Here is a 27899-nt window from a genome sequence, read left to right on the forward strand (position 1 = left end):
GGAGGGGCAGCCTCAAAGGCTTTGAAATGCCTTCAGGGCCATTTTCTCAACTTCTTGAATAGTACTTCACTCCCTTCTATCCATATTAATCTCTTTAACAATGGTCACTAGGCCACACCCTTAGTATTTTCTCCCAAACATGCCTTTTCACTTTTTATATGGCTAGGCAGTGAATTTTCCAAATCTTTCTATTCTGCTTCTCTTTTAATTATAAATTCCATTTTTAAGTCATTTTTTTCCCTCCTGCCTCTTACTGTATGCAGTTAAAAGTAGCCACACAGCAGCCTAAATGCTTTGCGGCCTAGATATTTCTTCCACCAGATATCCTAAATTATTGCTCTTAATTTCTGCTTTCCGTAAAGTCCTAAGACATAGATACATTTCCACCAAGTTCTTAGCAACTGTATGACAAGGATGGCCTTTACTCCAGTTTCCAATGGCTTGTTTCTCATTTCCTTTTAGTTATGCACTTGGTGTTGATTTGTATTTTTTTATTTTCCAGTAAAGTTAAGGCTAAGCACATGATCCTAAAAGTATTTTCTTTTAAATTATTTTTTTCTCCACTCTTACAGTTCTTTCTTAGCCTTTCTTTGTATGTTTTGAACTACCGTCTCTCTTAGCAATGTCTAATTCATCTCCTTCATTTATTTATTTCACTCATTTTCATGCATTCTTCTGAATAGATGTACAGTATCATACATTATAATGACATAAGCGTAACAGAGATTATAGCCAAAACTCTCTTTTAAATACAAAGACAGCTAAAGGCCTTGGCTGTGATCACACAGCTTGTCAGATGTTGAACCAAGGAGCAAATTTTGACCCTGAGTTTCTCATACATGTCTATCCAGAACAAGGTTTCACCTTATTTCTACACCCTTGCCAGCATAAATATTCTCATTTTATCTATTTCCTCACACCTAATATACCTTTCACTCACATCCTACTTAAAAACCCTTCCCGCTCACATCTCATTAATCTCTGCTCAGAATAATAGAAACTTGATTGAGTTTCCAGGAATCAGAGTGAGAAAAAGGACCTGCAGACAACTTTTAGAACCTCTTAATATTTATTTATTTATAACTGCTTTGAGACCTCAAACAAGTTCACTTTAAGACTTCTTAACTCAGTTGCTTCCAAAAGTTTAGAACTAAAATGAAACCAAACTGAAAGGTAAGTTATAAGGATGAGGTTTTCAAAAAAATGAAGAGAAAGGGTAAAATATTTTACCAAAAGGAAGTGTACCTGAATGTGGTTAGACTTAGGACAAAAAAAGTAAGAAGGCCAGAGGCAGAAAGGTCAAGTGAAACTCTTGTTTCCAGAAGTCCGTTCCTCTCCCTGAAGTTAATAGACTCCCTCAGCCTCCTAACTTCCCTTTTCATTTTCTTGGATAAGTCAATAATGGTTTATGGAGCCTCTAAGTCTGTGCTAGAATTATAAAAAACAATGAGATGGTTATAGACAAAGATCTTTTACCCTCAAAGAGTTTACCATTTAATTGGTAAGCCAGGAGTATCTAACAATGAGGGCACCTCTCTTTTTTTCTTTTTTTTTTTTTTTTTTGAGACAAGAGTTTCACTCTTGTTGCACAGGCTGGAATGCAATGGCACGATCTCGGCTCACCGCAACCTCTGCCTCCCGGGTTTAAGCGATTCTCCTGCCTCAGCCTCCCGGGTAACTGGGATTACAGGCGCCCGCCACCACGCCCAGCTGTATTTTGTATTTTTACAGTATTTTACACGCCCTGTATTTTACACGCCCAGCTGTATTTGTATTTTGTATTTTTAGTAAAGACGGGATTTCTTTATGTTGGTCAGGCTGGTCTTGAACTCCCAACCTCAGGTGATCAGCTCATCTCGGCCTCCCAAAGTGCTGGGATTACAGGCTTGAGCCACCACACCCGGCCAGAATCAATTTACCTTCTAGACACTTTTCTAGAATCAGTTTACTATATACCACTCTTTATTTCTTTCAGTTTACTGAGCTGAAAGCAAGGCTTGAGGGACCTTGCATGCTGGTTGTTTGGAAGCCTAGGAATAAATCAGATAGGATGTCTGCATTTGTGGAGCTTGCCTTCTAATGGGAAATAAAAATGAATGGCAATTGGGAGAGTGTTATATAACACTGTAAAGAGGTACAAACAAGGCCGGGCATGGTGGCTCATGCCTGTAATCCTAGCACTTTGGGAGGCCGAGGGAGGTGGATCACCTGAGGTCAGGAGTTTAAGACCAGCCTGACCAACATGGCGAAACACCATCTTTACTAAAAATACAAAAATTAGCCAGGTGTGGTGGTGTGTGCCTGTAATCCCAGCTACTCAAGAGGCCGAGGCAGGAGAATTGCTTGAACCCAGGAACTGGAGGTTCCAGTGAGCTGAGATCATGCCACTGCACTCCAGCCTGGGCAACACAGTAAGACTCTGTCTCAAAAAAAAAAAAAAAAAAAAAAGATACAAACAACTTTGCATGGGTCTGCAGAAGGTTAACTTCAGCCGGGGCAAAGCTTCATGGAAAGGCTATACTTGAGCTGAACCTTGGTGAATGAGTAGCCCTTTGGCAATCAGAGCAGTGCATGGGACAGGGGAGGTATTTTAAGAGTGAGGAAATGGAACAGAAAAGTCTTAGAGACCAGGAATCTCATGATAGATTTAGATCATTGATACACAACTGGATCATGGTTTTCTGACTTAGTGACATGGAGACCACTGGTTGTTTCAGAACAAATGGAATAAGCATTAGGCAGGAGTTTAAACTTTGCTTATCCACCATGAGAAAATACAATGCCTAATTTTGGGGGGATATTTATAAAGGGCACGGAAATAGCTACAAATGAGACTATTCATTTGAACATGTCTGTTTCAAATGCTAACACATTGAGCGAATTTGATAGTCCCCCAGTTTTGCTGGTCCTCAGTTTCTTCAAAATAAGATGAAAGGATTGAACTGTAAAAGTAGGAAAGTTCTAACTCACCATACCCTGACCACACAAACACACACAACTTCACCTTCCTTAATGTGTGACTGAAACTACGAAACCACTTCTAGCCTGCAATTTCTATTCCTATCACAATATATTACCTTTCTATTTAGCCATAGGGCTATCACTTGATGTTAGTGGCACAATTAGACATCACTTCAAGTTCTGTCTTTTGTGACTGTATGCTCTGGAGCAGTAAGCAAAGTGGGTTAGGGGTGGAGAAAAGAGCTAGCTTTTTGTGTTGTGGCATCACTGATTCACAATAGGATTATGGAAACATTGCAGTTCCTAAATATTCTTATCAGCAGGATAATGATCATTGACAATCACACTGACTGGCACAGGAATTTTTCTTGAATGGAGGAATGAACCGATGATGAATGTAGGCTTGCAAGCAGGCATTAGAAATCAAGAGTACTCCCTCTGTGCACAAACAAGGTATTATAATACCTCCTATCTCTCAGAGGCTAATACTGATGTTTGTAGTGTAAAAATGACACACTGAGACAAATAGCACAATTCTATTTTTTTAAATTAATTTATTTTTTTTGAGATGAAGTCTTGCTCTTGTTGCCCAGGCTGGAGTACAGTGATGCAATTTCGGCTCACTGCAGCCTCCGCCTCCCAGGTTCAAGCGATTCTCCTGCCTCAGCCTCCCCAGTGGCTGGGATTACAGGCACCCACAACCACACCCGGCTAATTTTTGTATTTTTAGTAGAGACAGGGTTTCACCATGTTAGCCAGGCTGGTCTCGAACTCCTGACCTCAGGTGATCCACCCGCCTCTGCCTCACAAAGTGCTGGGATTACAGGAGTGAGCCACCGGCCTGGCCGACAAATAGCACAATTCTAATGGTCCATCTGACAAGCTTGTTAACACCCCTTTTCTGCCTGTTCTGAATTATGCATATCCATCTTATGATACTTAAGACACACAAAGCTATCCCCCAAAAGTTTGTCTTATCAAATAAATATTTCCCGAAGAGGAATAACTATCACAGTTGCTTTTGGCTGTTACTCAACTTTCAATTATCAGTTATTTGATTTCATTTTTTATTTATGTATTTTTTGAGACGGAGTTTTGCTCTTGTTGCCCAGGCTGGAGTGCAATGGAGCGATCTCGGTTCACTGCAACCTCCATCCCCGGGTTCAAGCGATTCTCCTGCCTCAGCCTCCCAAGTAGCCGGAACCATCAGTTATTTTTATTCCTGCTCTTATTATCTCTGCTGTTTTTCTCAAGCATTCATATCTGATGACAGGAAATTTTCAATGCTAAAAATGATTAAAATAAATACATGCAGTAAAAGAATAAAAACTTCTGGCCGGGCACGGTGGCTCACGCCTGTGGTCCCAGCACTTTGGGAGGCCAAGGCGGGTGGATCAAGAGGTCAGGAGACAGAGACCATCCCGGCTAACACGGTGAAACCCCGTCTCTACTAAAAATACAAAACAAAAAATTAGCCGGGCGTGGTGGTGGGAGCCTGTAGTCCCAGCAGCTCGGGAGACTGAGGCAGGAGAATGGCGTGAACCCGGGAGGCAGAGCTTGCAATGAGCCTAGATCGCGCCACTGCACTCCAGCCTGGGTGACAGAGCGAGACTCCATCTCAAAAAACAAACCAACAAACCAAGAATAAAAACTTCTACTCCCCCCCAGGCTCTTATATAATGAAATATCCCTTGTTAAGTCACTATAGGTTTAGAAATTCTTTCATTTTTAAAATTTTTATCAAAACCACTAGTCGTATATATATTCCATGATCAGGTGGTACCGATGATATTTTATTTTAGGTCTAGAGTACATCATTTGAGCAACCCCTTTCTCTATACATAAAAATATTTTCAGAAATAATCATGAGATAAAACAAGTAATAAAATGGCCAGAAAAGAAATATAGACAATGAATATTTTCTTGTGCTGAACTTCATGTATAAAACCATACAAATGAAAAAATGTTTTAAAAAAATTAAAATACAAAAAAAGAAAAATGCACAGGTATTTATTCAATCATTTTTATATCCACCTAAACAGTATGAACTTTGATTCTTTAGTTATAGTCTGATATAATAGTTTATGTAAATAATTGTCCAATAACTAATAGATGGATTGTATTAAAACTGAAATTCTGCAAAGATACAATTTAGGTAACTACTAAATTGTAACACTAAAATTTTATTTTCTAAAGTTAGTTTTAAAACAACATTAAAAAAATTTCAATTGTAAAAATATTAATCAATCTAACATTTTATGCATGAAATAAAGTTGCCAAGCCGAAGATTTTATACATCACAGTTTGTATCCTTTTCGCTGTTTTAAATTTTAAACACAAATAAAAATTCAAGAAGTTTGCACCAAATGACAAAAATGAAACAGCTCCTGTTCTGCTTCTTTGTCTCAGCATTCTCTGTGGTATTATTGTTTATTTAAAATTGAATGTTGAAAGGCCGGAGTATGTAGTACCACAGAGACTGAGGACACAAAGTGTCCCTGGAGGAAACTGGAGTGATCCTGGACTTTATAAATTTGCTATCAAAATGAACACAAGTAGCTGAATTGTATATGTCCAAGGCCAGCTCTGTAACTGGGAAGTTCTCTGAGTTAACTTGCAAGTAGAATGCAATGTTTGTCAAATGATATATACTACAAATGTGCTAATTTGAAGTTTACATATATATCATAAAACTCAACAGTAACCATAGTATTTAGAACTTCGACCAAAAATATTTTGAAGGGTAAATATTTCACCTCTGACATTGTTCATGTTTGCTAGTATGTGGTGATAATTAAAAGGAAACCGGCCGGGCGTGGTGACTCATGCCTGTAATCCCAGCACTTTGGGAGGCCAGGGCGGGCGGATCACCAGAGGTCGGGAGTTTGAGACCAGCCTAACCAACATGGAGAAACCCTGTCTCTATTAAAAAATACAAAATTAGCTGGGTATGGTGGCGCATGCCTGTAATCCCAGCTACTCAGGAGGCTGAGGCAGGAGAATCGCTTGAACCCAGGAGGCGGAGGTTGCTGTGAGCTGAGATCGTGCCATTGCACTCCAGCCTGGGCAACAAGAGCGAAACTCTTTGTCAAAAAAAAAAAAAAAGGAAATCAACTTTTAGTTGTTTTTAAATTCAATACAGACAATGGACCCACTTGTTCACACCCAGGAGTCTGGATATCCCACTGTCCTTGACACATTAGTAACGAGACAGTTTCTAGCACAAAGAAGAGGCTGAAAGTCTTACACCACTTTTCAATTTTGCCATTAGATTTTTTGTTGTATTATCTTGGATATGATATAATCTCTCAGAGCTTTCAGATCCCTCAAGAGGAAGACAGTCTTTCTGGCTGGGTCAATCAGGAAAGGCTTCATAGGGGAAGATAAATCTCTTTCTTCCTCCAAGCCAACCCCCAGGCAAATTTGGTCCTCCTCTCATTATCACAGTATAATACCATCATCTACCTAATCACATTAGCCAGAACCTGGGGAGCCATCTTAGTCTCCTTCCTTGTCACCGTCCCATTCCATCAGCCACGAAGTTCAATTGATTCAGGATGGAAAATGTCTTCCGTATTTGTTTCCATGACACTGCCTTAATTTGGATCTCATTCTGTTTCATGTGGATTATTGTCACAGCGTACCGAATGGTCTTCTACATTCCAAACTTGGCCTTGTTTCCCTCCCTCCACCTCAATTCTCCACATCACTGTCACAGTTTCCATTTTCTTTTTTCTTTTTTTTTTTTTTTTGAGACAGAGTCTCGCTCTGTCGCCCAGGCTGTAGTGCAGTGGCGCAATCTCCGCTCACTGCAAGCCCCGCCTCCCGGGTTCACGCCATTCTCCTGCCTCAGCCTCCCGAGTAGCTGGGACTACAGGCGCCCGCCACCACGCCCGGCTAATTTTTTGTATTTTTAGTAGAGACGGGGTTTTACCCGGTTAACCAGGATGGTCTCGATCTCCTGACCTCGTGATCCACCCGCCTCGGGCTCCCAAAGTGCTGGGATTACAGGCGTGAGCCACCGTACTGGGCCTAGCCCAGTAAGTTGATGCAAACTTACCATACCCTCATATCCCCACTCCCTAGCAAATGTCTGATGCTATTTTGTCTGAGATGCATCATTCCTTTTTTGTTGTTGTTGTTGAGACGGAGTCTCGCTCTGTCACCCAGGCTGGAGTGCAGTGGCGCGATCTTAGCTCACTGCAACCTCCACCCACCGGGTTCAAGCAATTCTCCTGCCTCAGCCTCTGGAGTAGCTGGGAATACAGGCACCTGCCACTGTGCCCAGGGAATTTTTGTATTTTTAGTAGAGATGGGGATTCACCATGTTGGCCAGGCTGGTCTTGAACTCCTGACCTTGTGATCCACCCGCCTCGGCCTCCCAAAGTGCTAGTATTACAGGCATGAGCCACCGCACCCAGCCGACATACATCACTCTTTATAACTACATATGTGTTCATGTTTCTGTCTTCTATCTAGTCTGGTACTTCCTTGATGGTGTGTTACCTTTCTATGTAGTACTGGTTGCACAGCAGAGACAGCTAAGCCCTTAGAGAGGTGGGCTAAAAGGCACTGAGGTGAAGAACATATGCAGCCCAACATACCTTACAGTGGTTAAGTTATAACTACTAAAGAAAAGCTAGACTTTACAAGTATTCAGTTTGAAAAGGCCTGATTTATGTCCACTCAGGGTTGGATATTAAAAACATTTAACAAGTGACACTCCATGGCCATCCAGCTACACAGATCAGCCGATCAGAAAGGAGTGCCAGCCACAAACAACTGTATAGTCTCGTAACTCCCAGCTGAGCAAGTGTAGTTGCTGAGCTGAAGAGAGTAGGTAATTTTTGAAACCAATCAGCCATTAAAAAAAAAGAGGGTTATGATTATGAATATTTTGTAAAATATCATTATTTCTTATTTTTAAATACCATATGTTTTGATTATAACCATTATCATGAGGAAAATCTCACCTGAGTTTCACTATGTCTCCATTGAAAAATTCTTACAAATTTATGGAAACTTCAAAGTGGTTGCAACCATTGAAAGAAATGAATGACTGTAATGAATGCAGATTGCCTTAACTTGAGCTAAGAAAGTGTCAGAGTTTAACATAGAAATTAAACAAATGATTTTTTGAGAAACTAAAATGATTACTAACGGTATAATAAACCAATAATTTTCTGTGACATCAACCAGGATTTTAGCTTCTATCAGAAAATACTATCACAGACAAACAACAAGCAAACCAAAACTTCAGACGCATGCTGGGGAGGCTACAGAAGGAATGAAGTCTTTATACTCAGGAGCAAAAAGGCATCCAGATGGTATGTTCTGCCTTACTTTAGAAGGCTGGAATGGTAGAGAGGAGGGGAGAGATGATGGCCACCAGGGAAGGGAAATAATCTGTCTCGCAAATCTTCCCTTGAAATTAGAGTTTAGGGATCCCATAAGGCAGTGGTTTGTACATAGTCAGGGCAAATCCACACACAGCAATAGCAGCCATGGAACCATACTTCAAGGATCTTGGGAGGACATTGACTTGCATACCTTGGGAAATCACATGGACGACATCAGAAAACCCAGGTAGCATACTTTCCCATCATAAACTAGCTCACATACACTCACAAAATCAGAAATGTGGTGACATGAGGTTAGGGTGGGGGAGTTCCACCTCATATAGAAAATATTCATTTAATGTATTATGTAATGTCTATTAAAGGTATTACTTTAACTCTGTGGTAAATAAACCACTCCATAAGTCAGATATTCTCAGAAGTACTAGGAATACCTGGAGAAAATTAAGTAAGTATGACACACACAAACATATGTTAAAATCAGAGCTTCTTTTGTAAAAGTGACTATTGTTACTTTAAGGAAAACCCTGTGATTGTTCTCACGAGTACAATGAAAACTGACTGGACCTCAGTCCCTTCTGTAAAATGAAAGTATATTTACATACGTCTTTCCTGAAAAACAACACTAAAGATACAGATCATAGACAATACAGATCACAGACAAAGATGTAGTATGCAATAGTAGATTTAACTTATTCTCTGTGGATATTACCTGATATTGCTCTTTAGATAAGAAGAGCCATTTTCTCCCTGGGTAAACACACACACACACACACACACACACACACACACACACACACACAATGTAAAATTTCCTTCACAAAAATGGAACTGGAAAGTATTAATGCCAAGAATACACAGGGCATAAATCTATATTTATGCCCATTATTAAAAAAAAAACAACCACCATGAAACAAGAAAATTGAGAGCATTTTCACAATCATCTTTTATTATTATTTCCTCTTAAAAACCCCTTCTTATAAAAACATATCTTCTTATATTCATTTATGAAATTTTTCTTTAAGTTTACTTTCATATGGTATTAGCACACTTTAAAGCAATTTCTTCTACAGTTAGAATTTCTCATTGTTAGTGTAGTATGACTATTTGGCAAGTAAATTTGAAGACTGATCTCTTCAATGCAGTTGTATTGAGCCACTGAAGACTTTAAGCTCTGTATCTCTTGATTTTATCATGTTTGAAATAATTCTGAACTTGTTTTGTCTGAAATCAGTCATTCTAGTATTTGTCATTGCTTTTTCCGACATTTAGCAAAGCTTACAAAGTCCCCATGTCATTTCCTCTCCTTGAGATATTTAAGAGTAGAACAAGAAGAGAACCTTAGAGGTCATGAGGTCAGATGCCCAATGGAAAGTTTAAGTTACATTTAGGAGATCACCTCTAGAATCACTGCTACACATTCTTTACCACTTGCCCACAGGTACACTCCACCTCACATTATCTATATACTGTAGACCCAACCTAGATCCATCTTAACAGGAGGAAAAAAAGAATATGACTAATATTTTCAAAGTTCTTATTATGAGGTAGGCACTTTTAGATACCAAATATGTATTGTTTCATTTGACCCTCACAATGATTTTATGAGGGAATTACTATTATGGCCTTTATTTTTAAGTTGAGGAAACTGGGTATTAGAGAATATAAGCCACTTGCCCAAGATCACCAGCTGGTAGGAGGAAGAGTCAAGGCTAGGACTTTAATCCAGGTGTGGCTAACTCCAAAGCACAAACTCTTATCCAGTAGGGTTGTTGTGAAAGCAAATGAGAACATATAGGAAATATTCTTAGCACTATGCTTGGCACATAATAACAACACAAAGTACCAGATATTATTATGTTTTCTGATAGGATGAATTTAGGGAAATCACACAGAAGTTGAGTCATTGTCCAGAGGTGTAAAGCCTATGAATGGTAAAGACAAGATGGAAACACAGAAGGCTCTGCTGTGAAAAATTACCCCCAACAACCATTCTAGGGATCAGCAGTGGTGCATAATAACTAGTATATACACCAGGCAAAAATATATCTATATAATAGAGAGAAGAAAGGCAGCACATCCAATATAAGCATGCTCTTCTTTTATGTGGGAGAGGAAACTCTACAGAAATATATTAACCAGCAAGGCTTGCCTTGGTCAAAACCAGAATATTGAAAAAAACTTTGTCCTTTGATAATTTTCTAAGCTTGCTTTCAGGACTTCTTCATTACATCTCTGCCAAGTCACAAATGTCCCCTTGCAGATCTACCCTACTGGTCACTGACTTTGCTTCTCTAGGCCAGAGGATTCATATGCATTGCACTCCTTAGAGCCCTGTCTACTCTGTGTAACAAGGATGAGTTTCTGGTGGTTTTAGTTGGTCAACATGTAATTATCACCCTTGAATAGTAAAAGCTTCTAGTCAACTTAATGAGTCCTAAAGAACAATGATTTATGATGACAATGTAGAGAATAGCTCTGGTCCAGAGAGACTTTGATTGCCTGTTACACATAGGCCCTGTCCTTCAGAGAGGCTAAATTTTCCACCTTTGTCACAGGGACTTCAGGAAGAAACATAGGGCAGCAAATGTAGACAGCATACCTGAGAAGCTGTTGACAGTAGCATCAGTGAGTGCCTCTGGCATTTGATCAGAAACCAACATGAGTATTTCTAAATATTGACTTCAGTGGAAGGATGGTTACTTGTGATGTTCAGATTAAGTGTGGCTTATGTATTATGATTGGAAAGGGAAAGTCCATCTCTACTTTCTTCCCAGATACTTCCTCACATCTCTAATACATTCTACCACAGACATCACACTGAGATTCGTTGGCATTTTCAAAGCCCTTGAAGATACTAAACAATACTTATGTGGACAGAATCTGCTAAATGTCTTCCAATATTAATTCTCATCTTCTAATATTATAGAGGAAAATGAAGTGGGGCCATAACCCCCCAGATAAAAATCTCAATGCCCCAGCCTCCCTTGTAGCCAAATACTGGATAATAGGCCATTTGTGATGTGTGTGAGTTCCAGGTTGTGCTTATAAGATGAACATGGTTATCAAGAAGGCAGAAAAGAGAAATTAAAGAGCTCTGCCAGCTAAACTTGATGTTTTCCTGGGACTGATCTAACACTCTTCTGGACTCTGTTCTAAGTGAATCTCAAATTGTATGACACCTCTGCATGCATACACACAGACACATGCTGCACACAAGCCACTTCTTCCATTGAGATAAACATGTAAATCAGGTCCATAGCCATGAGAGTATACCAGAAAGGTACAAAATATTGAGCTTATTTTGAGGTAAGAGAATGGAGAGTATTAGAAAAGTGAAGCAAATCGCATATGATACAATTCACTGACACAATACAACTCAAGCGCATGATTCTCAAACACTGTTAGCTTTTCTTGGTGACCAAGGATAAGAGTAGATAATGCTTTTGGCATTTTTCTCACTAAGTCTTCATGACAAAAATGCCAAAAGCAATTGCAACAAACTGAAGAACTTCTGCACAGCCAAAGAAACTCTCATCAGAGCAAAAAGGCAACCTACAGAATGGGAGAAAATTTTTGCAATCTACCCATCTGAAAAAGGCCTAATATCCAGAATTTACAAGAAACTTAAATAAGTTTACAAGAAAAAAACAAACAACCGCATCAAAAAGTGGGCAAAGGATATGAACAGACAGTTCTCTCTCTTTTTTTTTGAAGACAGAGTCTCACTCTGTTACCCAGCTGGAGTGCAGTGGTGCAACCTGGCTCACTGCAACTTCAGTCTCCTGGGTTCAAGCAATTCTGCCTCAGCCTCCCAAGTAGCTGGTCTTACAGGCGTGTCCCACCACGCCCAGCTAATATTTGTATTTTTAGTACAGACAGGGTTTCACTATGCTGGCCAGACTGCTCTTGAACTCCTGACCTCAAATGACCCACCCTCCTCAGCTTCCTGAAGTGCTGGGATTACAGGCGAGAGCCACTACACCCAGCCTAAACAGACACTTCTCAAAAGAAGACACTGGCTGGGCGCGGTGGCTCACGCCTGTAATCCCAGCACTTTGGGAGGCCGAGACAGGCGGATCATGAGGTCAGGAGATCAAGACCATCCTGACTAACACGGTGAAACCCTCTGTACTAAAAATACAAAAAATTAGCCAGGCGTGGTGGCAGCCGCCTGTAGTCCCAGCTACTTGGGAGGCTGAGGCAGGAGAATGGCATGAGCCCGGGAAGCAGAGCTTGCAGGGAGCGGAGATTGCGCCACTGCACTCCAGCCTGGGCGACAGAGCGACACTGTATCTCAAAAAAAAAAAGAAGACATTTATGCCGCCAACAAACATAAGAATAAAAGCTCAACATCACTGATCGTCAGAGAAATGTAAATCAAAACCACAAGGAGATAACATCTCACGCCAGTCAGAATGGCGATTATTAAAAATTCAGGAAACAATAGGTGCTGGCAAGTCTGTGGAGAATTAGGAATGCTTTTACACTGTTGGTGGGAGTGTAAATTAGTTCAACCATTGTGGAAGACAGTACGGCAATTCCTCGATCTAGAACCAGAAATACCATTTGACCCAGCAATCCCATTACTGGGTATATACTCAAAGGAATATAAATCATTCTACTATAAAGACACATGCACACGTATGTTTATTGCAGCACTATTTACAATAGCAAAGATACGGAACCAACCCAAATGCCCATCAATGATAGACTGGAAAAAGAAAATGTGGTACATATACACCGTGGAATACTATGCAGCCATAAAAAAGAATGAGATCATGCCCTTTGCAGGGACATGGATGAAGCTGGAAGCCATCATCCTAAGCAAACTAACACAGGAACAGAAAACCAAACACTGCATGTTCTCACTCATAAGTGGAAGTTGAAAATGAAAATATATGGACACAGAGAGGGGACTAACACAAACCAGAGCCTGTTGGGGAGTAGGGGGAGAGGAGAGGGAACTTAGAGGATGGGTCAATAGGTTAAGCAAACCATCATGGCACACGTATACCTATGTAACAAACCTGTACGTTTCTGCACATGTATCCTGTTTTCCTTTTTTAGAAGAAATAAAGAAAAAAAAGAGTAGATAATAATATCAAGAGTAATTTATAGAAGACTTTTGTGAACTCCAAATTTTTATTTGTGGTTGATTCCCAATTGTCACCCAATGTTACTTTAATGGGACTATTAAACTAATGAAATGTTGGACTAAAAGAAAAAAAATTAGCTAAATATACACAGCACCGAATGGCATGCCATGCACTATTCTAAGTGTTTTACAGAATTAATTCACTTAATAGTCACAACAACCTTATAAGATTATTCTCCCATTTTTTTAGATGAGAAAACTGAGAACCAGAGATTTTATAGTCACAAAACCATTAAATGGCAGACATAGGATACTAATCCATGGAGTCTGGCTTTAGAGTCCCTGATCTTAGCCACTATACCACACAGCTTCTCCAAGGAAAAAAGAAAATGATTATTTTTTGGACCTGATTACAAATGCCTGTAAATATTTTTCTTTTAACAATTCTGAACTCTACATAAAGATGAAACTCACAAATAATGGAAATTAAGTAGGAAAGTCCCAATGAGGCAAGATAAATAGTTTTGACGTCAACTTTACAATAGAGGAAACTTTGGTAGTAGGACAGAGGAAGCAAGAAATTTAAAAACTTCTCTGTGATAGGAAAAGTATATTCAAGGCTGCAATGAGCACAAGGTTAATCTTTTCATGCTTTAATTCAAGAAGTCCTGTAACCACAGAATGCATTCCTAAACATTTATTTAATATATGGCAGGCATTGTTGTAACGATACATAGGCACTTGGCAGAAGACAGAGCTCTATCTCTAGCATTCCTCCATATGCACATTTCAATAGGAACAAATAGCTGAAGCCATAGAAATATGCCTTATAAAGATACTGTGCTACAAAACCTGAACTTCAAGGAATGATATTTTTTGACCCAAAGATATGGCCAGTTTGTGGTAGAGCAAAACAATCTGTGTGGGATATGGAACACGGTGTTTAAAAGCTGGTCCATGGACCATACTGGACCATCATCATAATAAAGGGAAAAAAATGACACAAGCCAGACCAAAATGGAGACATAGCCCTAACCACTGTATTCTCAAAAGAGCCAGAATACAGGTGTCCTTCCCTTACTGAACCAGACTAGGATTGCTTTTTTTAAAAATCACAATAACCAGTAATCAATCAAACAGTTCCAACTGCCTTTATTCTGCATCATATATGGTGTTGGTGATACCCAGACATTAACTGCAGTGTTCCTGCCTGCCTAAAGGTGGAATCCTTGGTTGATCCTCAACTGAACTAGGGTCTAGGGCAGCCTCAGACAAATGGTCCAGGATGACAGGGCAGACAATGGACAGAGACACTTCCACTTGCAGTCTAGATCTTGCCAGCATGATCTGCCCATGAAGGGAAGGTATTGACATTTTTATTACTTCTATCAGGACAGAAACTGTATGCCACACACTGAGGGGCAAGTTTCTCTAATTTTTTAGAGAAACACAAAAAGTAAGCAAGCATACTTTTGTAATAAAGAAGGACCTTAAACAGGAAGTTTGTAGAGAACATTACATTTTTTCCAGCCTTATTATATATGCAGCCTCACTCCTAGGAACAAGGACACGGATCTCACATTGCTTTGAAGTAGGGGGAAAAATCTTCAAAGGCTATCTTTAAACACTTTGAAAATGTATTACTGTAAAGAACTCAGCAATTAAGTAAATCACAGGAAATCCCCAAGATATAAGGTATTTAATGTGGTTTTAAGAAATGGAGCCATCAGCACTGCCTGGGAGAACAAATTTCACCAAATGTTCCTTCTCTTAACCTATAGCTTTAATTTAATGCAACTGCTGCTGCAATCCATTATATCAACTGGTATATATCTGACCAGTACTTCACTCAAGTCTTTCCCTTTTTTTTTTTGAGTGCAGTGATGTGATCTCATCTCACTGCAACCTCTGCCTCCTGGGTTCAAGCTATTCTCCTGTCTCGGCCTCCCGAGTAGCTGGGACTACAGGCACCTCCCAACACACCCAGCAAATTTTTATATTTTTAGTAGAGACGGGGTTTCACCATGTTGACCAGTCTGGTCTTAAACTCCTGACCTCAGGTGATCTGCCCGTCTTGGCTTCCCAAAGTGCTGGGACTAAAGGCTAGAGCCATGGCTCCCAGCCATATTTCATTTTCTGAATAATTTGATTCACTATATTTTGGGCTAAATACATTGCAAAATATATTGTACTTATTTATTTTATTTTTAACTTTAAAAACTCAACTATTTTAAATAATAATGTTAAAACATAATTCTCATTTAATTACATGGAGGTTGCATGGTGAAAATAATTTAGGAAAAATACCACTAACATTTACTGAGCTTTAAATACGTGCACTTACTATGCGAGGCACTTTACCCATATTATTGCATCTACAGTCTTCACAGCAGCCCCATAATTTAGGTACAATTATTACCTGTATTGTACAAATGAGGAAACTAAAGAGAAGAGAAGAGACTTAATCAACGCCATACAGTAAGTGGCAGAGCCAGTAAATTAACCCAGTTCTAACACCCAAGTTCACTTTTGCAAATGCTAGGTTGCACATTGGGAGAAATAAATGTCTTACCCCACCATCAATGTGGTTTAGCACTGAAACTCATTGTTCTTAATTTCATAGAGAGTAGTTTATGTATCCTTCAAATGGGGAAGAAATCTATTTAATAATATTTGACTCCAGTTGTAGCTATGTGACTGTAGGCATCTGATGGAAGGTGGAAAATTCAGTCAACCATCTAAGCACCTAGTTGACTTAATACTAGATACTTACAAACATAAAGATGTTTGAGTAACTAAGGACTTTTTTACTTTGCACTTGGTTGTGTGGCATCCTGGCATCATAGAGACATATTCCAAACTACACAGTTTAAAATTATAGATAGACTTTCCATAGAACCTCAGTGGTCAGATTTTCTAATTTAAAATTGCAGTAGCCAAACTGATAAATGTGTGCTTGTAGGGAATAATAAGACAGAATATTTAAAACCTGAAAAATCGCTGGGCATGGTGGCTCATACCTGTAATCCCAGCACTTTGGGAGGCTGAGGCAGGTGGATCACTTGAGGTCAGGAGCTCCAGACCAGCCTGCCCAACATGCATTGCATCCATAGCTTGGCTGACTTTCTTAAAAAACAGGTTGATGGCAAGAAAAGAGAACTGAGTAGATGTTATAAATAGTTAAGTACACATCTATCACTACTTCTTGCGAAAATGCTCAGGCTGCTACACTGATGATGAATAGATAGCTCGTTCTTCCCAAACTGAGTGCAGTAGAGTGTTGCAGTGCTCAGTTGGGTAGGACAGATGTTGGATAATTGGGGTTATCCAACATCTCTACTAAAAATACAAAAATTAGCTGTGCGTGGTGGAAGATGCCTGTAATCCCAGCTACTAGGGACGCTGAGGCAGAAGAATAAATTGAACCCGGGAGGAAGAAGAATCGATTGAACCCGGGAGGCAGAGGCTGCAGTGAGGCGGGATCACGCCATTGCACTCCAGCCTGGGTGACGAGAGCAAAACTCTGTCTCAAAAAAAAAAAAAAAAAAACCTGAAAAATCAGAAGCTTCTGATGAGCCACTCATAGGCTTTTCCTCTTGATAATATGTGGGTTCCTATGCAATATAAGGTAGGAAGCGACTTTACAATAAAAAAGAAATTGCCTTTTTTTTTTTTTTTTTTTGCCTGTATAAAGTCTTTGCAGGGGTGGCTAAATATCATCTTTGCAGAATCCAACTTATTTTCTGTGTTCAATTGACAACCAAGTAGGAACCATTCCCTTTCAACAAAATAGAAGCAATGACAAAAAGTTCTGCTCCTATATTTTATAGCATTTTCTCAATCGGTATTCTCAAGGCATACATCCCAATGAAGCAAGTATAGAGATTTTATTTAGAGGCAATATTATTTGAGGGTAACCATGGAGATATGTATAATTCCGATTATCCAACAACTGTCCTACCCAACTGAGCACTGCAACACTCTACTGCACTCAGTTTGGAAAGAACAAGCTATCTATTCATTATCAGTATGGCAGCCAGAGCATTTTTGCAAGAAGTAGTGATAGATTTGTACTTAACTATTTATAACATCTACTCAGTTCTCTTTTCCTACCATCAACATGTTTTTAAGAAAGTCAGCCAAGCTATTGATGCGATGCCTATGATTAGGCAGGTGAATACTATGTTCTAATTTGGTTTATGCTCTACGATGTCTTCGGTAAGCAAATGTAATAACAGCTTGGTTTCATCTACGATTACCCACTTCGTATAAACGTTACACCGTACTAAGTTCAGCAAGGGAAAATGTTGCCTCCAAGACCCCCTGAGAAATAAAACCAGAAATAACCTAAGCAGGTGCCTTACCATGGATGTTCCAGATGTCCAGATATGGGATTAAGAAGAAGACCCAAAACAATTTCCCAGTTCCAAGCATGGCAGGCAATGTCTTCATTTCCTGCACATATCAGTGATGGAAAAACTGCTCAAGTAGAAGGCTTTGCTTCGTCTTCTGAGTGCTGCAGAGTTGGGTCAGTTTACCTACCCCAGTGGCATCTGTGAAATAACTGAAAAAAAAAAAAAAGAAGAGAGAGGTGGTAAGAGAGGAGAGTAGGAAGAGCCTGGATGATTTTGTGAAACAAAGTGAACAGAAAGACGATGTGGTACTCTGTTCTGTGGTTTTTGCTTCTTGTCAGGTTGGCTGTTCACTTTCAAACACTGTGATCTGCAAAGCAGCTCAGTCCTTAACTTCTCCTTCCGTTCTACCACGTTTTTGCCCCAGCTTGAGGTTTTTCCTGCACTCAATGTTCAGTGAAATGAGCAATTAAACTTTAAAGAAATCTATATTGTTGCAGTCTTTAAATTGAGATTTTAATCAAATTACGGTCAGGAAATTTATGGTAAAACTATCAATGGTAAGTATACATTTTCCCCTTTGTGATAGCTTGTGATTATGAAACTTCTTTTATGTAAAAGATTTTAGGTTTCTTTTTTTTCCTGTACATGTCACGGTAAGATGAGGATGCTTATTGTCATTAAACCAGTGAAGATTTATCTCAGGTTATGGAGAAAATGAGTGACAGGAAGCACTTCCTCAACAGAAGAAGGAAGAGCAGCCGTCTTTAATCTGTGGATACATATCAATGGAACAAGATCATCATTGATATTGGCTACATGTTCTCTCTAGATAATAAAGTTCTAATCTAAAGGAGATCTTGAATATCAATTAAAGGAAATTTCCATTTTAAACATTCTTCATGCAGTTGTTGTCTCGATGAAGTAGAATAGAAACAGTAAAGGAAGAAATGGAAAAGTTCAAGATCAGATAGCACAGGCCACCATAGGACTGTTTTCTCCACATCCACTTGTAATAATTAGCTTAGCTTATAGTCATAGGAGCTAATCAAATTCACCTGCCATTTGAGACTCCAATTGAGAGATCTAGATTTGTGGCATTAGTGATCATTGACAGAAGTCGATTATATAAGTTTTTTCCTCAGAGACTGATGATTTTATTCCAAGACCAAACTTCAATGGTTTTAAGTTCAAGGAAAGTTTTAAGAGCAAGGAAAGTGTATAGATTGCTGGCCATTTTGACCTGACATGGGAAACTGATGGGCAATACTTAATTCAGAGCTCCCAATTGAGTTGCCAAGGGTAAATTAAAATTAAAAAACAGTTATCATGTATTTATTGAGTCAAATAGACAATGTGCTAGGGTTGGAGATGAATGATGAATGAGTTGCTATTGTTGATTTTAAAGAACTCGTTCAATCAGTATTACGACTTCCTCACAACCACCTTTAGTGTTGGTCTTATAATATAGTATAGTACAGAGAGGGTACACATAGCCTTTTAGAATTTCTGTTACTAATCAAATAAACATCCTGGGAAATATTAATGCAGTATTTTCACAGCTCCTTCCTTTTCCTGTGTTCACAGTGAGTAAAAGCTTCTTGAGGCAGCTGAAGCAAGGCTCATTGTCCCTTTAAAATGGCCCAGAGGTCAAAAGCCATAACCTTATGGCTTATGGGTTACATAAGCCCAAACCAGAGAGAGATCATATTAACTTTATCTCAGCTTAAAACTGTTATGTCACTATTTTAAATATTTTTCATATAAAAAGTCCATGCTAATTAGACAAAATTCGGAAAAAATCTTATGTAGCATCTAATGTATTTTTAAAAGATTTATATATTTCTTGCTTTTATTAGCATGCCTAGCACTTTATCCCTCCACAGGTAGAGTCCTGAGTGTCCCACTGTAGATAAAACCCTGCCTCTGAATCTCACTCCTGTCTTTGTTCTAGTTAAAAAAAAAAAAAAAATGGAAAGAAGCCAGACTCAGAAATTAATTAGCTCAGTAACAAGTCAATCTTGCCTTAAGCTTATAACTTTTGTAATCCCATCATAATTATGTATATTGTTTGATCCAAAAATTACAATTTTCATTTATATTTGCAAATTTAAAGAGTTTACTACATTCTTGAAAGCGATGGCATTACATATTGAAACAATTTTAAAAACATGAACGTCTAATCAGTTTTATGTTGAAAGACAAAAAGGAAATAGAATTTAGTATCTTCAAACTCTCTTTACAAACATCTCAGGAACTACTTGGAGGGCAAATTTTTCAGTTCACTTGCAGACTCAGTTGCTTTCACAAATGATGAAGCAGCTATACTTTCGGCAATATTTTTCCCCCAGGTGATCAGAGAACCAGCAATCACAAAACATGACACAGGATCCTGGAAAAGTCTTGCCCCTGATGTTAGACAACCCCAAAGAGATGAATCTTGGTACTGATCTTTTTAACTTTCCCCAAAAACATTCCATAGCTTTACTGTAAAAGTAGTCCAGCATTTAAAATCTTTGACATTTTTCTATTTGATATCATTTTTTCACTAATGTTATTGTAAGCAATAGTTTCTATACATTACTGTATTTTATAATCAACCTGGACACTTTTTATAAAATTGGTGGAATTTTTTAATCCTATCCATTTCCATTGAATCAGAATCTCACAAGGTGAAGGCCAGATATCCCCATTTTCAGAAAGCTCCAAAGGTGATTTTGATATACTAGTTTGAAGGAATATTTAGAAACCAATTATGAGTTGGCAGGGGATATAAGCTTTTGAATCACATATGTGGTATCAAAGCTTTTTCAGTTATTAGCTATAGAAGCTTTCATAGATTTTCTACGTTCTTAGCGTCTGTAGTAGACACAGAAACGCACTTCTCAGATCCCCCTTCAAGGATATGTTTGCTCTTAGATGGGGGGAATGCAATAGGCAGAGTACGTCCAACTGTATAAACTTCTCCCAGGTCTGCTCAGTTGAGACACATCTTGACCAAGGTCATGCTTTCCCATGACAGCTTGCATCCAATGATGGAGCAAGGAAAGTGTACAGATTTCTGGCCATTTTGAGCTGACATGGGAAGCTGATGGGCAATACTTGATCCAGAGCTCCCAACTGAGTTGCCAAGGGTATATTAGGCCTACATCACAGTTTCTTCCTCTGATCCCTTCCTTTCACAGTTGTTGATCCCTAATCTATCTACGTTTGCTTCCAGAGAACCAAATCTGCTCCACATTTCATTTTCCAGTTCTTTAAAACATAGTAACAATACCTGTCTGTTTTGTTGGTTAACTGAGGTGATATATGCAGGGTAATCAGTAAATTGCTACTATAATCATTCTGGAACCAAGAAGCCCTATATTAATAAGCCAAAATTTAATGATGGTGGAACAAGTTGAAAATGGAGCAAGTTGAAAATACTTGCTAATGGGAGTCATTGTTGCATAGAGATCAAGACTCTAAAGTAAATGCCGTAATAAAGCTTTGATTAGGAGAGGAATGGTGTAGCTTAAAGATGGTCCAAATTAAAAAACATCCGCAAAGGGGCCTTAGGTCTATATGTAGCGTCTCATAGTTCCATGTCTTATGAACTAAAAATCAAGTAACATGCACCCAACATTTCCATGATAGTGTTTAAAAAAATTTCATAAGAAATGTTTGATTGTTGAGTGAAGTATTATTTGTAATAATAAAACATAATAAAGTGAGGAAGCCTCACTTTTAGGACAATTGGTCTCCCCACATGAAGAAAGAATAGAGTATTCATAGTTCAAATTCTTATATAACAGTAATCAATTCCAATTGAATAATATTTAGCCCATTTTGATAAAAACTGCTATGGTTTGAGTGTGGGTGTCTCCTTGAAATTCCTATGTTAGAACTTAACCCCTAAAATGATGGCATTAAGAGATAGGGGCTTTTGGAATGTGATTAGGTCATGAGGGCTCTGCCCTCAGGAAGGGAGTTAATGTCCATATGAAAGAGCCTTCAGGCTGGGTGCTGTGGCTCACGTCTGTAATCCCAAACTTTGTGAGGCCAAGTCAGGAAGATCGCTTAAGGCCAGAAGTTCAAAACTAACCTGGGCAACATAGTAAAACCCTGTATCTACAAGAAACTTCAAAACTTAGCTGGATATGGTGGTATGTGCTTGTAGTTCCAGCTACTTGGGACGCTAAGGCAGGAGGATCATTTGAGCCCAGGAGTTCAAGGCTGCAATGAGTTACGATCGTACCACTGCACTCCAGCCTGGGCAATGGAGTAAGACCCCATCTCTAAAAAAGGCTTCGGAGAGCTGCCTGCACTTCCATCTCTTCTACCATGTGAGGACACAGCATTCATCCCTTTTTGCCCCCTTCCACCTTGCTGTCAGGAGGCAATAAGAAGGCACCATTCTGGAAGCAGAGAGCAACCCTCACCAGATACTGTATCTGCTGGAATCTTGATCTTGGACCTCCCACTCTTCAGAACTGTGAGATATATATTTCTCTTCTTTCTAAATTACTCAGCTTTTATAGTGAGCTATGATTGTGCCACTGCTCTCTAGTCTGGGTGACAGAGCAAGACACTGTCTTTAAAAACAAAGGAACAAACAACAAACAAAAATTACTGTTTAAGGTATATTGTCTTTTTTTTTTTTTATTGATCATTCTTGGGTGTTTCTCACAGAGGGGGATTTGGCAGGGTTACAGGACAATAGTGGAGGGAAGGTCAGCAGATAAACATGTGTTAACACAGGTCTCTGGTTTTCCTAGGCAGAGGACCCTGCGGCCTTCCGCAGTGTTTGTGTCCCTGGGTACTTGAGATTAGGGAGTGGTGATGACTCTTAACGAGCATGCTGCCTTCAAGCATCTGTTTAACAAAGCACATCTTGCACCACCCTTAATCCATTCAACCCTGAGTGGATACAGCACATGTTTCAGAGAGCACAGGGTTGGGGGTAAGGTCACAGATCAACAGGATCCCAAGGCAGAAGAATTTTTCTTAGTACAGAACAAAATGAAAAGTCTCCCATGTCTACCTCTTTCTACACACAGACACGGCAACCATCCGATTTCTCAATCCTTTCCCCACCTTTCCCCCCTTTCTATTCCACAAAACCGCCATTGACATCATGGCCCGTTCTCAATGAGCTGTTGGGTACACCTCCCAGACGGGGTGGTGGCCAGGCAGAGGGGCTCCTCACTTCCCTGTAGGGGCGGCCGGGCAGAGGCGCCCCTCACCTCCCGGACTGGGTGGCTGGCCGGGCGGGGGGCTGACGCCCCCCACCTCCCTCCCGGACGGGGCGGCTGGCCAGGCAGGGGGCTGACCCCCCCACCTCCCTCCCGGACGGGGCGGCTGGCCGGGCGGGAGGGCTGACCCCCCCACCTCCCTCCCAGACGGGGCGGCTGGCCGGGCGGGGGCTGACCCCCCCACCTCCCTCCCGGACGGGGCGGCTGGCCAGGCAGGGGGCTGACCCCCCCACCTCCCTCCCGGACGGGGCGGCTGGCCGGGCGGGAGGGCTGACCCCCCCACCTCCCTCCCAGACGGGGCGGCTGGCCGGGCGGGGGCTGACCCCCCCACCTCCCTCCCGGACTGGGCGGCTGGCTGGCCGGGCAGAGGGGCTCCTCACTTCCCAGTAGGGGCGGCCAGGCAGAGGCGCCCCTCACTTCCCCGACGGGGAGGCTGGCCGGACGCGGGGCTGACCCCCCCACCTCCCTCCCGGAGGGGGCGGCTGGCTGGGCGGTGGGCTGACCCCCCCACCTCCCTCCCGGACTGGGCGGCTGGCTGGCCGGGCAGAGGGGCTCCTCACTTCCCAGTAGGGGCGGCCAGGCAGAGGCGCCCCTCACCTCCCGGACGGGGCGGCTGGCCAGGCGGGGGGCTAACCCCCCCACCTCCCTCCCGGTCGGGGCGGCTGGCCAGGCGGGGGGCTAACCCCCCCACCTCCCTCCCGGACGGGGCGGCTGGCCGGGCAGAGGGGCTCCTCACTTCCCAGTAGGGGTGGCCCGGCAGAGGCGCCCCTCACCTCCCGGACAGGGCGGCTGGCTGGGCGGGGGGCTGATCCCCCCACCTCCCTCCCAGACGGGGCGGCTGGCCGGGCGGGGGGATGACCCCCCCACCTCCCTCCCGGACGAGGTGGCTGCCGGGCGGAGACGCTCCTCACTTCCCAGACGGGGTGGCTGCTGGGCGGAGGGGCTCCACACTTCTCAGACGGGGCGGCTGCCGGGCGGAGGGGCTGCTCACTTCTCAGACGTGGCGGTTGCCAGGCAGAGGGTCTCCTCACTTCTCAGACGGGGCGGCCGGGCAGAGACGCTCCTCACATCCCGGACGGGGCGGCAGGGCAGAGGTGCTCCCCACATCTCAGACGATGGGCCGCCGGGCAGAGACGCTCCTCACTTCCCAGATGTGATGACGGCCGGGAAGAGGCGCTCCTCACTTCATAGATGGGATGGCGGCCGGGCAGAGACGCTCCTCACTTTCCAGACTGGGCAGCCAGGCAGAGGGGCTCCTCACATCCCAGACGATGGGCGGCCAGTCGGAGACGCTCCTCGCTTCCCAGACGGGGGGGGGGGCGGCCGGGCAGAGGCTGCAATCTCGACACTTTGGGAGGCCAAGGCAGGCGGCTGGGAGGTGGTTGTAGCGAGCCGAGATCACGCCACTGCACTCCAGCCTGGGCGCCATTGAGCACTGAGTTAACGAGACTCCGTCTGCAATCCCGGCACCTCGGGAGGCCAACGCTGGCAGATCACTCGCGGTTAGGAGCTGGAAACCAGCCCGGCCGACACAGCAAAACCCCGTCTCCACCAAAAAAATACGAAAACCAGTCAGGCGTGGCGGCGCGCGCCTGCAATCGCAGGCACTCGGCAGGCTGAGGCAGGAGAATCAGGCAGGGAGGTTGCAGTGAACTGAGATGGCAGCAGTACCGTCCAGCTTCGGCTCGGCATCAGAGGGAGACCGTGGAAAGAGAGGGAGAGGGAGAGGGAGAGGGAGGGGGAGGGGGAGGGGGAGAGGGAGAGGGAGAGGAGGGAGAGGGAGAGGAGGGAGAGGGAGAGGAGGGAGAGGGACAGGGACAGGAGGGAGAGGGACAGGAGGGAGAGGGACAGGAGGGAGAGGGAGAGGAGGGAGAGGGAGAGGAGGGAGAGGGAGAGGAGGGAGAGGGAGAGGAGGGAGAGGGAGAGGAGGGAGAGGGAGAGGGAGAGGGAGAGGGAGAGGGAGAGGGAGAGGGAGAGGGAGAGGAGGTATATTGTCTTACCAGCACAAATGGAAGAAGATAGTCACATAAGTTTCTGCAAAGATGTTTTCCAGGCCATGGTGCATCAATGGTCCCTATTAGAAAGCTACTTTAAGCTAAGGGCAAAAAATGTCAATATGACTAATTTTCAGTTGTTAGGGAAATAATACATAGACACACACACACACGTTCCTATTCAGAAAAGGGAATACAAGAAACATAGGTAGCCACTGGTCAATAGCCAGGGTGCCCTGCTGCAGCAGTGGGTGAAGTTTCTTAATTTGCCCACGCAATAGCCCCAGACTCTGATCCTTGGAAGGTCTTTCTAGTTTTTGAAAATAAAGCTCAATGGGAAGCAGAATCTGAGGCAGAGACTAGTGTGCAGGAAGTTTATTAGGGTGTGCACTGGGAATCATTAAGCGTGGAGGCAGAAAAGAGAACCGAATTCAGCAGAGGGTAAAGGGAGACATCAGGATGTGATACAGTCTCAGCGAAGGCCTCAGCAAAGCAGAAGAAGGTCTGAAGCTGAGTTGATCCTTTATAGTTTTGAGTTTGGCCAAAGAGGTTGGGACTTTATATACCTGCAATGACCAGTCATTGGATGCAGGCTGTCTCCAGGAAAGGGGGTTTGCTTCTGGGTAAAGAACTTCTCTTCAGCAGTGGAAAATTCCCATACAAGACTGAAGGCTGAGGGCTCTTAGCCAGGAACACTCCCCACAGCTTGGGGAAATAAATTCTTCAGTCCTGAAGAGGATCTGAATGGTGCATCCATAGCTTCCACTACACTAGCTCTCTTTCCTTGATGATCACAGCTGAGGTGGGCATTAGAGAAGATGGCTTTGGGGGATACACAGCTTCATCATTCTATTTCCTGGTTGTGCAAGTTAGGGTCCAGGTAGAGTTTTGGTGTTTAACATAGTCTATTATAAAATAGTCGTAGAGTTCTCTCAAACATCTGGTAGGATTTCTGTCTATTCTCTTTCAGTAAGTTTTGTGCACAAATAACCGCAGTTAAAGAACTTGTGCAGTCATGGATTTTTCGAGCCAAAGAGACTTACTAGCCATTATGCTCTGCCCAGCCTCCAGTTCACATTATAATGATAGCTATCCTGAGACTATTTAAAATAGGACTTGGTAGAAAGGCAATTCTTAATCTTCTCTTTATGAGCGAGTTTCCACTGTCAGGCAAAGAACTCTTATAGAACTTTTTGGAAGAGAACTTGGGGTCAGAAACTTATCCGCCTTCTAAGGCTACAGTTTTACAATTGGGGTAAGGAAGCAGCTGGTAAAATAAAAAAATTTTATTTTTTAGGGTGGCTTTCACAGCAAAATTGAGTGGAAAGTACTGAGTTCTCATATAGTCCCTGCCCCCACACATGCACAGCCTCCTTCACCATCAATGTTGGCATTAGTGTGATACATTTATTACAATCCATGAATCTATGTTAACACATCAGCATCACCCAAAATCCATGGTTTACATTAGGGCTCACTCTTGATGTTGTATATTCTATGGATCTTGACAGATGTATAATGACATTTATTCACTGTTATAGTAACATAAAGAACAGTTTCACTGCCCCGTGAATCCTTTATGCTCTGTCTAATCATCCTCCCTGCACCCTAACACCTGGCAACCACTGTTTCTATAGTATTGCTTTTCCCAGAATGTCATATAGTTGGAATCAATGCAGCCTTTTCAAGTTGGCTTCTTTCACTTAGTAATATACATGTAAGTTTCTTTCATATCTTTTCATGGCTTTGTAGCTCATTTCTTTTCAGTGCTTAATAACATTCTATTATCTGGATGTACCATAGTTTATTCACTTACCTACTGAAGGACATCTTTGTTGCTTCCAGATTTTGGCAATAATGAATAAGCTTCTGTAAGCATCTTTGTGCATGTTTAGGGGAGACATATGTTTTCAATTCATTGAGTAAATATCATAGTTGAATTTTTTAACTGCAAGATACCAAATTACTGAAGGCTCAGCCTACTTAGATTGCGGACCACAGGCCCATAGCCTCTCTTAGCCAAGTCCTATTCCTTCTACCTCGAGTTTGAGTTGATCTGCATCTTCATCCTAACATTTTGGTTAATGTTTCAGGCTTAGTCAGCATGGGTTCTGCCATGTAAGGATTGTTTAACACCATATAACTAGGTTCACTAGCTTTCCAGGCTGAAAATTCAAACTCTTAGTATCTTTCTGCCTACTTCCTCCATGAAACCAAAGCCACAATTTAGATTATGATATACTCTGTATACAGTCCTGATAAAAATGACTAGTTCCTACAATAGTCTCTGACTAGTTTAATGAGAAAGGAGTCATTTTAAATTTCTTGAAGTGCCAGAAAATGAACTTAGATGCTATATAGTGAGAAGTAATACAGCAAAGAGAAATGTCCAACTATCCAACAGAGTTGCATTAGCAAAAATCATGCTGCTGCCTCTGTGCTCAGTTCCTGTGAAGTCAGAAACTAAACCTTCACCCATACTGTTCTGGAAAAAATTACCTCCATGACAGTGCCATCAGAAAAGTCACAAGCCTCATGATGTCCACACCATATTCTAAGTCTTACCCAGCTGTGTGCTCAAAAGCTGTCACATGCAGACTCCCAATTGCAAGGGAGGCTGGGGAATGTGATCTTTAACTTGCCTGCTTCCAGGGTCCCAGAAGATTTGAAGATAAAAAGGAGTTGGAGTGGCTCTGAAACAAGGGTGGTTTTATCCCACAGGGAAATTTGACAATGTTTGGAGACATTTTTGCTTATCACAGCTGGTGTGGGGTTGCTATCAGCATCTAGTAGGTAGAGGCCAGGAATGCTGCTAAACATCTTACAATGCACAGGAGAGACCTCACACCAAAGAATTATCCAGCCCAAAATGTCAACGGTGCAAGGTGAGAAACCCTGGTGTA

The 27899-nt window shown here is 41.9% G+C and overlaps 1 protein-coding gene across 2 annotated transcripts in view; it reads right to left on the reverse strand.

Annotated features, from left to right (window-relative positions):
* BTLA (B and T lymphocyte associated) overlaps nt 1-25087 on the reverse strand; it is a 42680-nt gene extending 17593 nt beyond the window's left edge. The window contains exons 1-2 of one of the 2 annotated variants that reach the window (XM_004036056.5): nt 25003-25087; nt 17781-17980 (exon numbers count right to left, since the gene is read on the reverse strand). In XM_004036056.5, coding sequence (XP_004036104.3) covers nt 17781-17868 — 88 coding nt within the window. In that variant the 5' untranslated portion in view covers nt 17869-17980; nt 25003-25087. Of the gene's footprint in view, nt 1-17780; nt 17983-25002 lie in introns of those variants that run through there. The other variant, XM_063704026.1, reaches the window with a different exon arrangement.
* Nucleotides 25088-27899: the final 2812 nt, after the last annotated feature.

The sequence above is a fragment of the Gorilla gorilla genome, chromosome 2 (genome assembly GCF_029281585.2).
Source record: "Gorilla gorilla gorilla isolate KB3781 chromosome 2, NHGRI_mGorGor1-v2.1_pri, whole genome shotgun sequence".
NCBI lineage: Eukaryota > Metazoa > Chordata > Mammalia > Primates > Hominidae > Gorilla > Gorilla gorilla.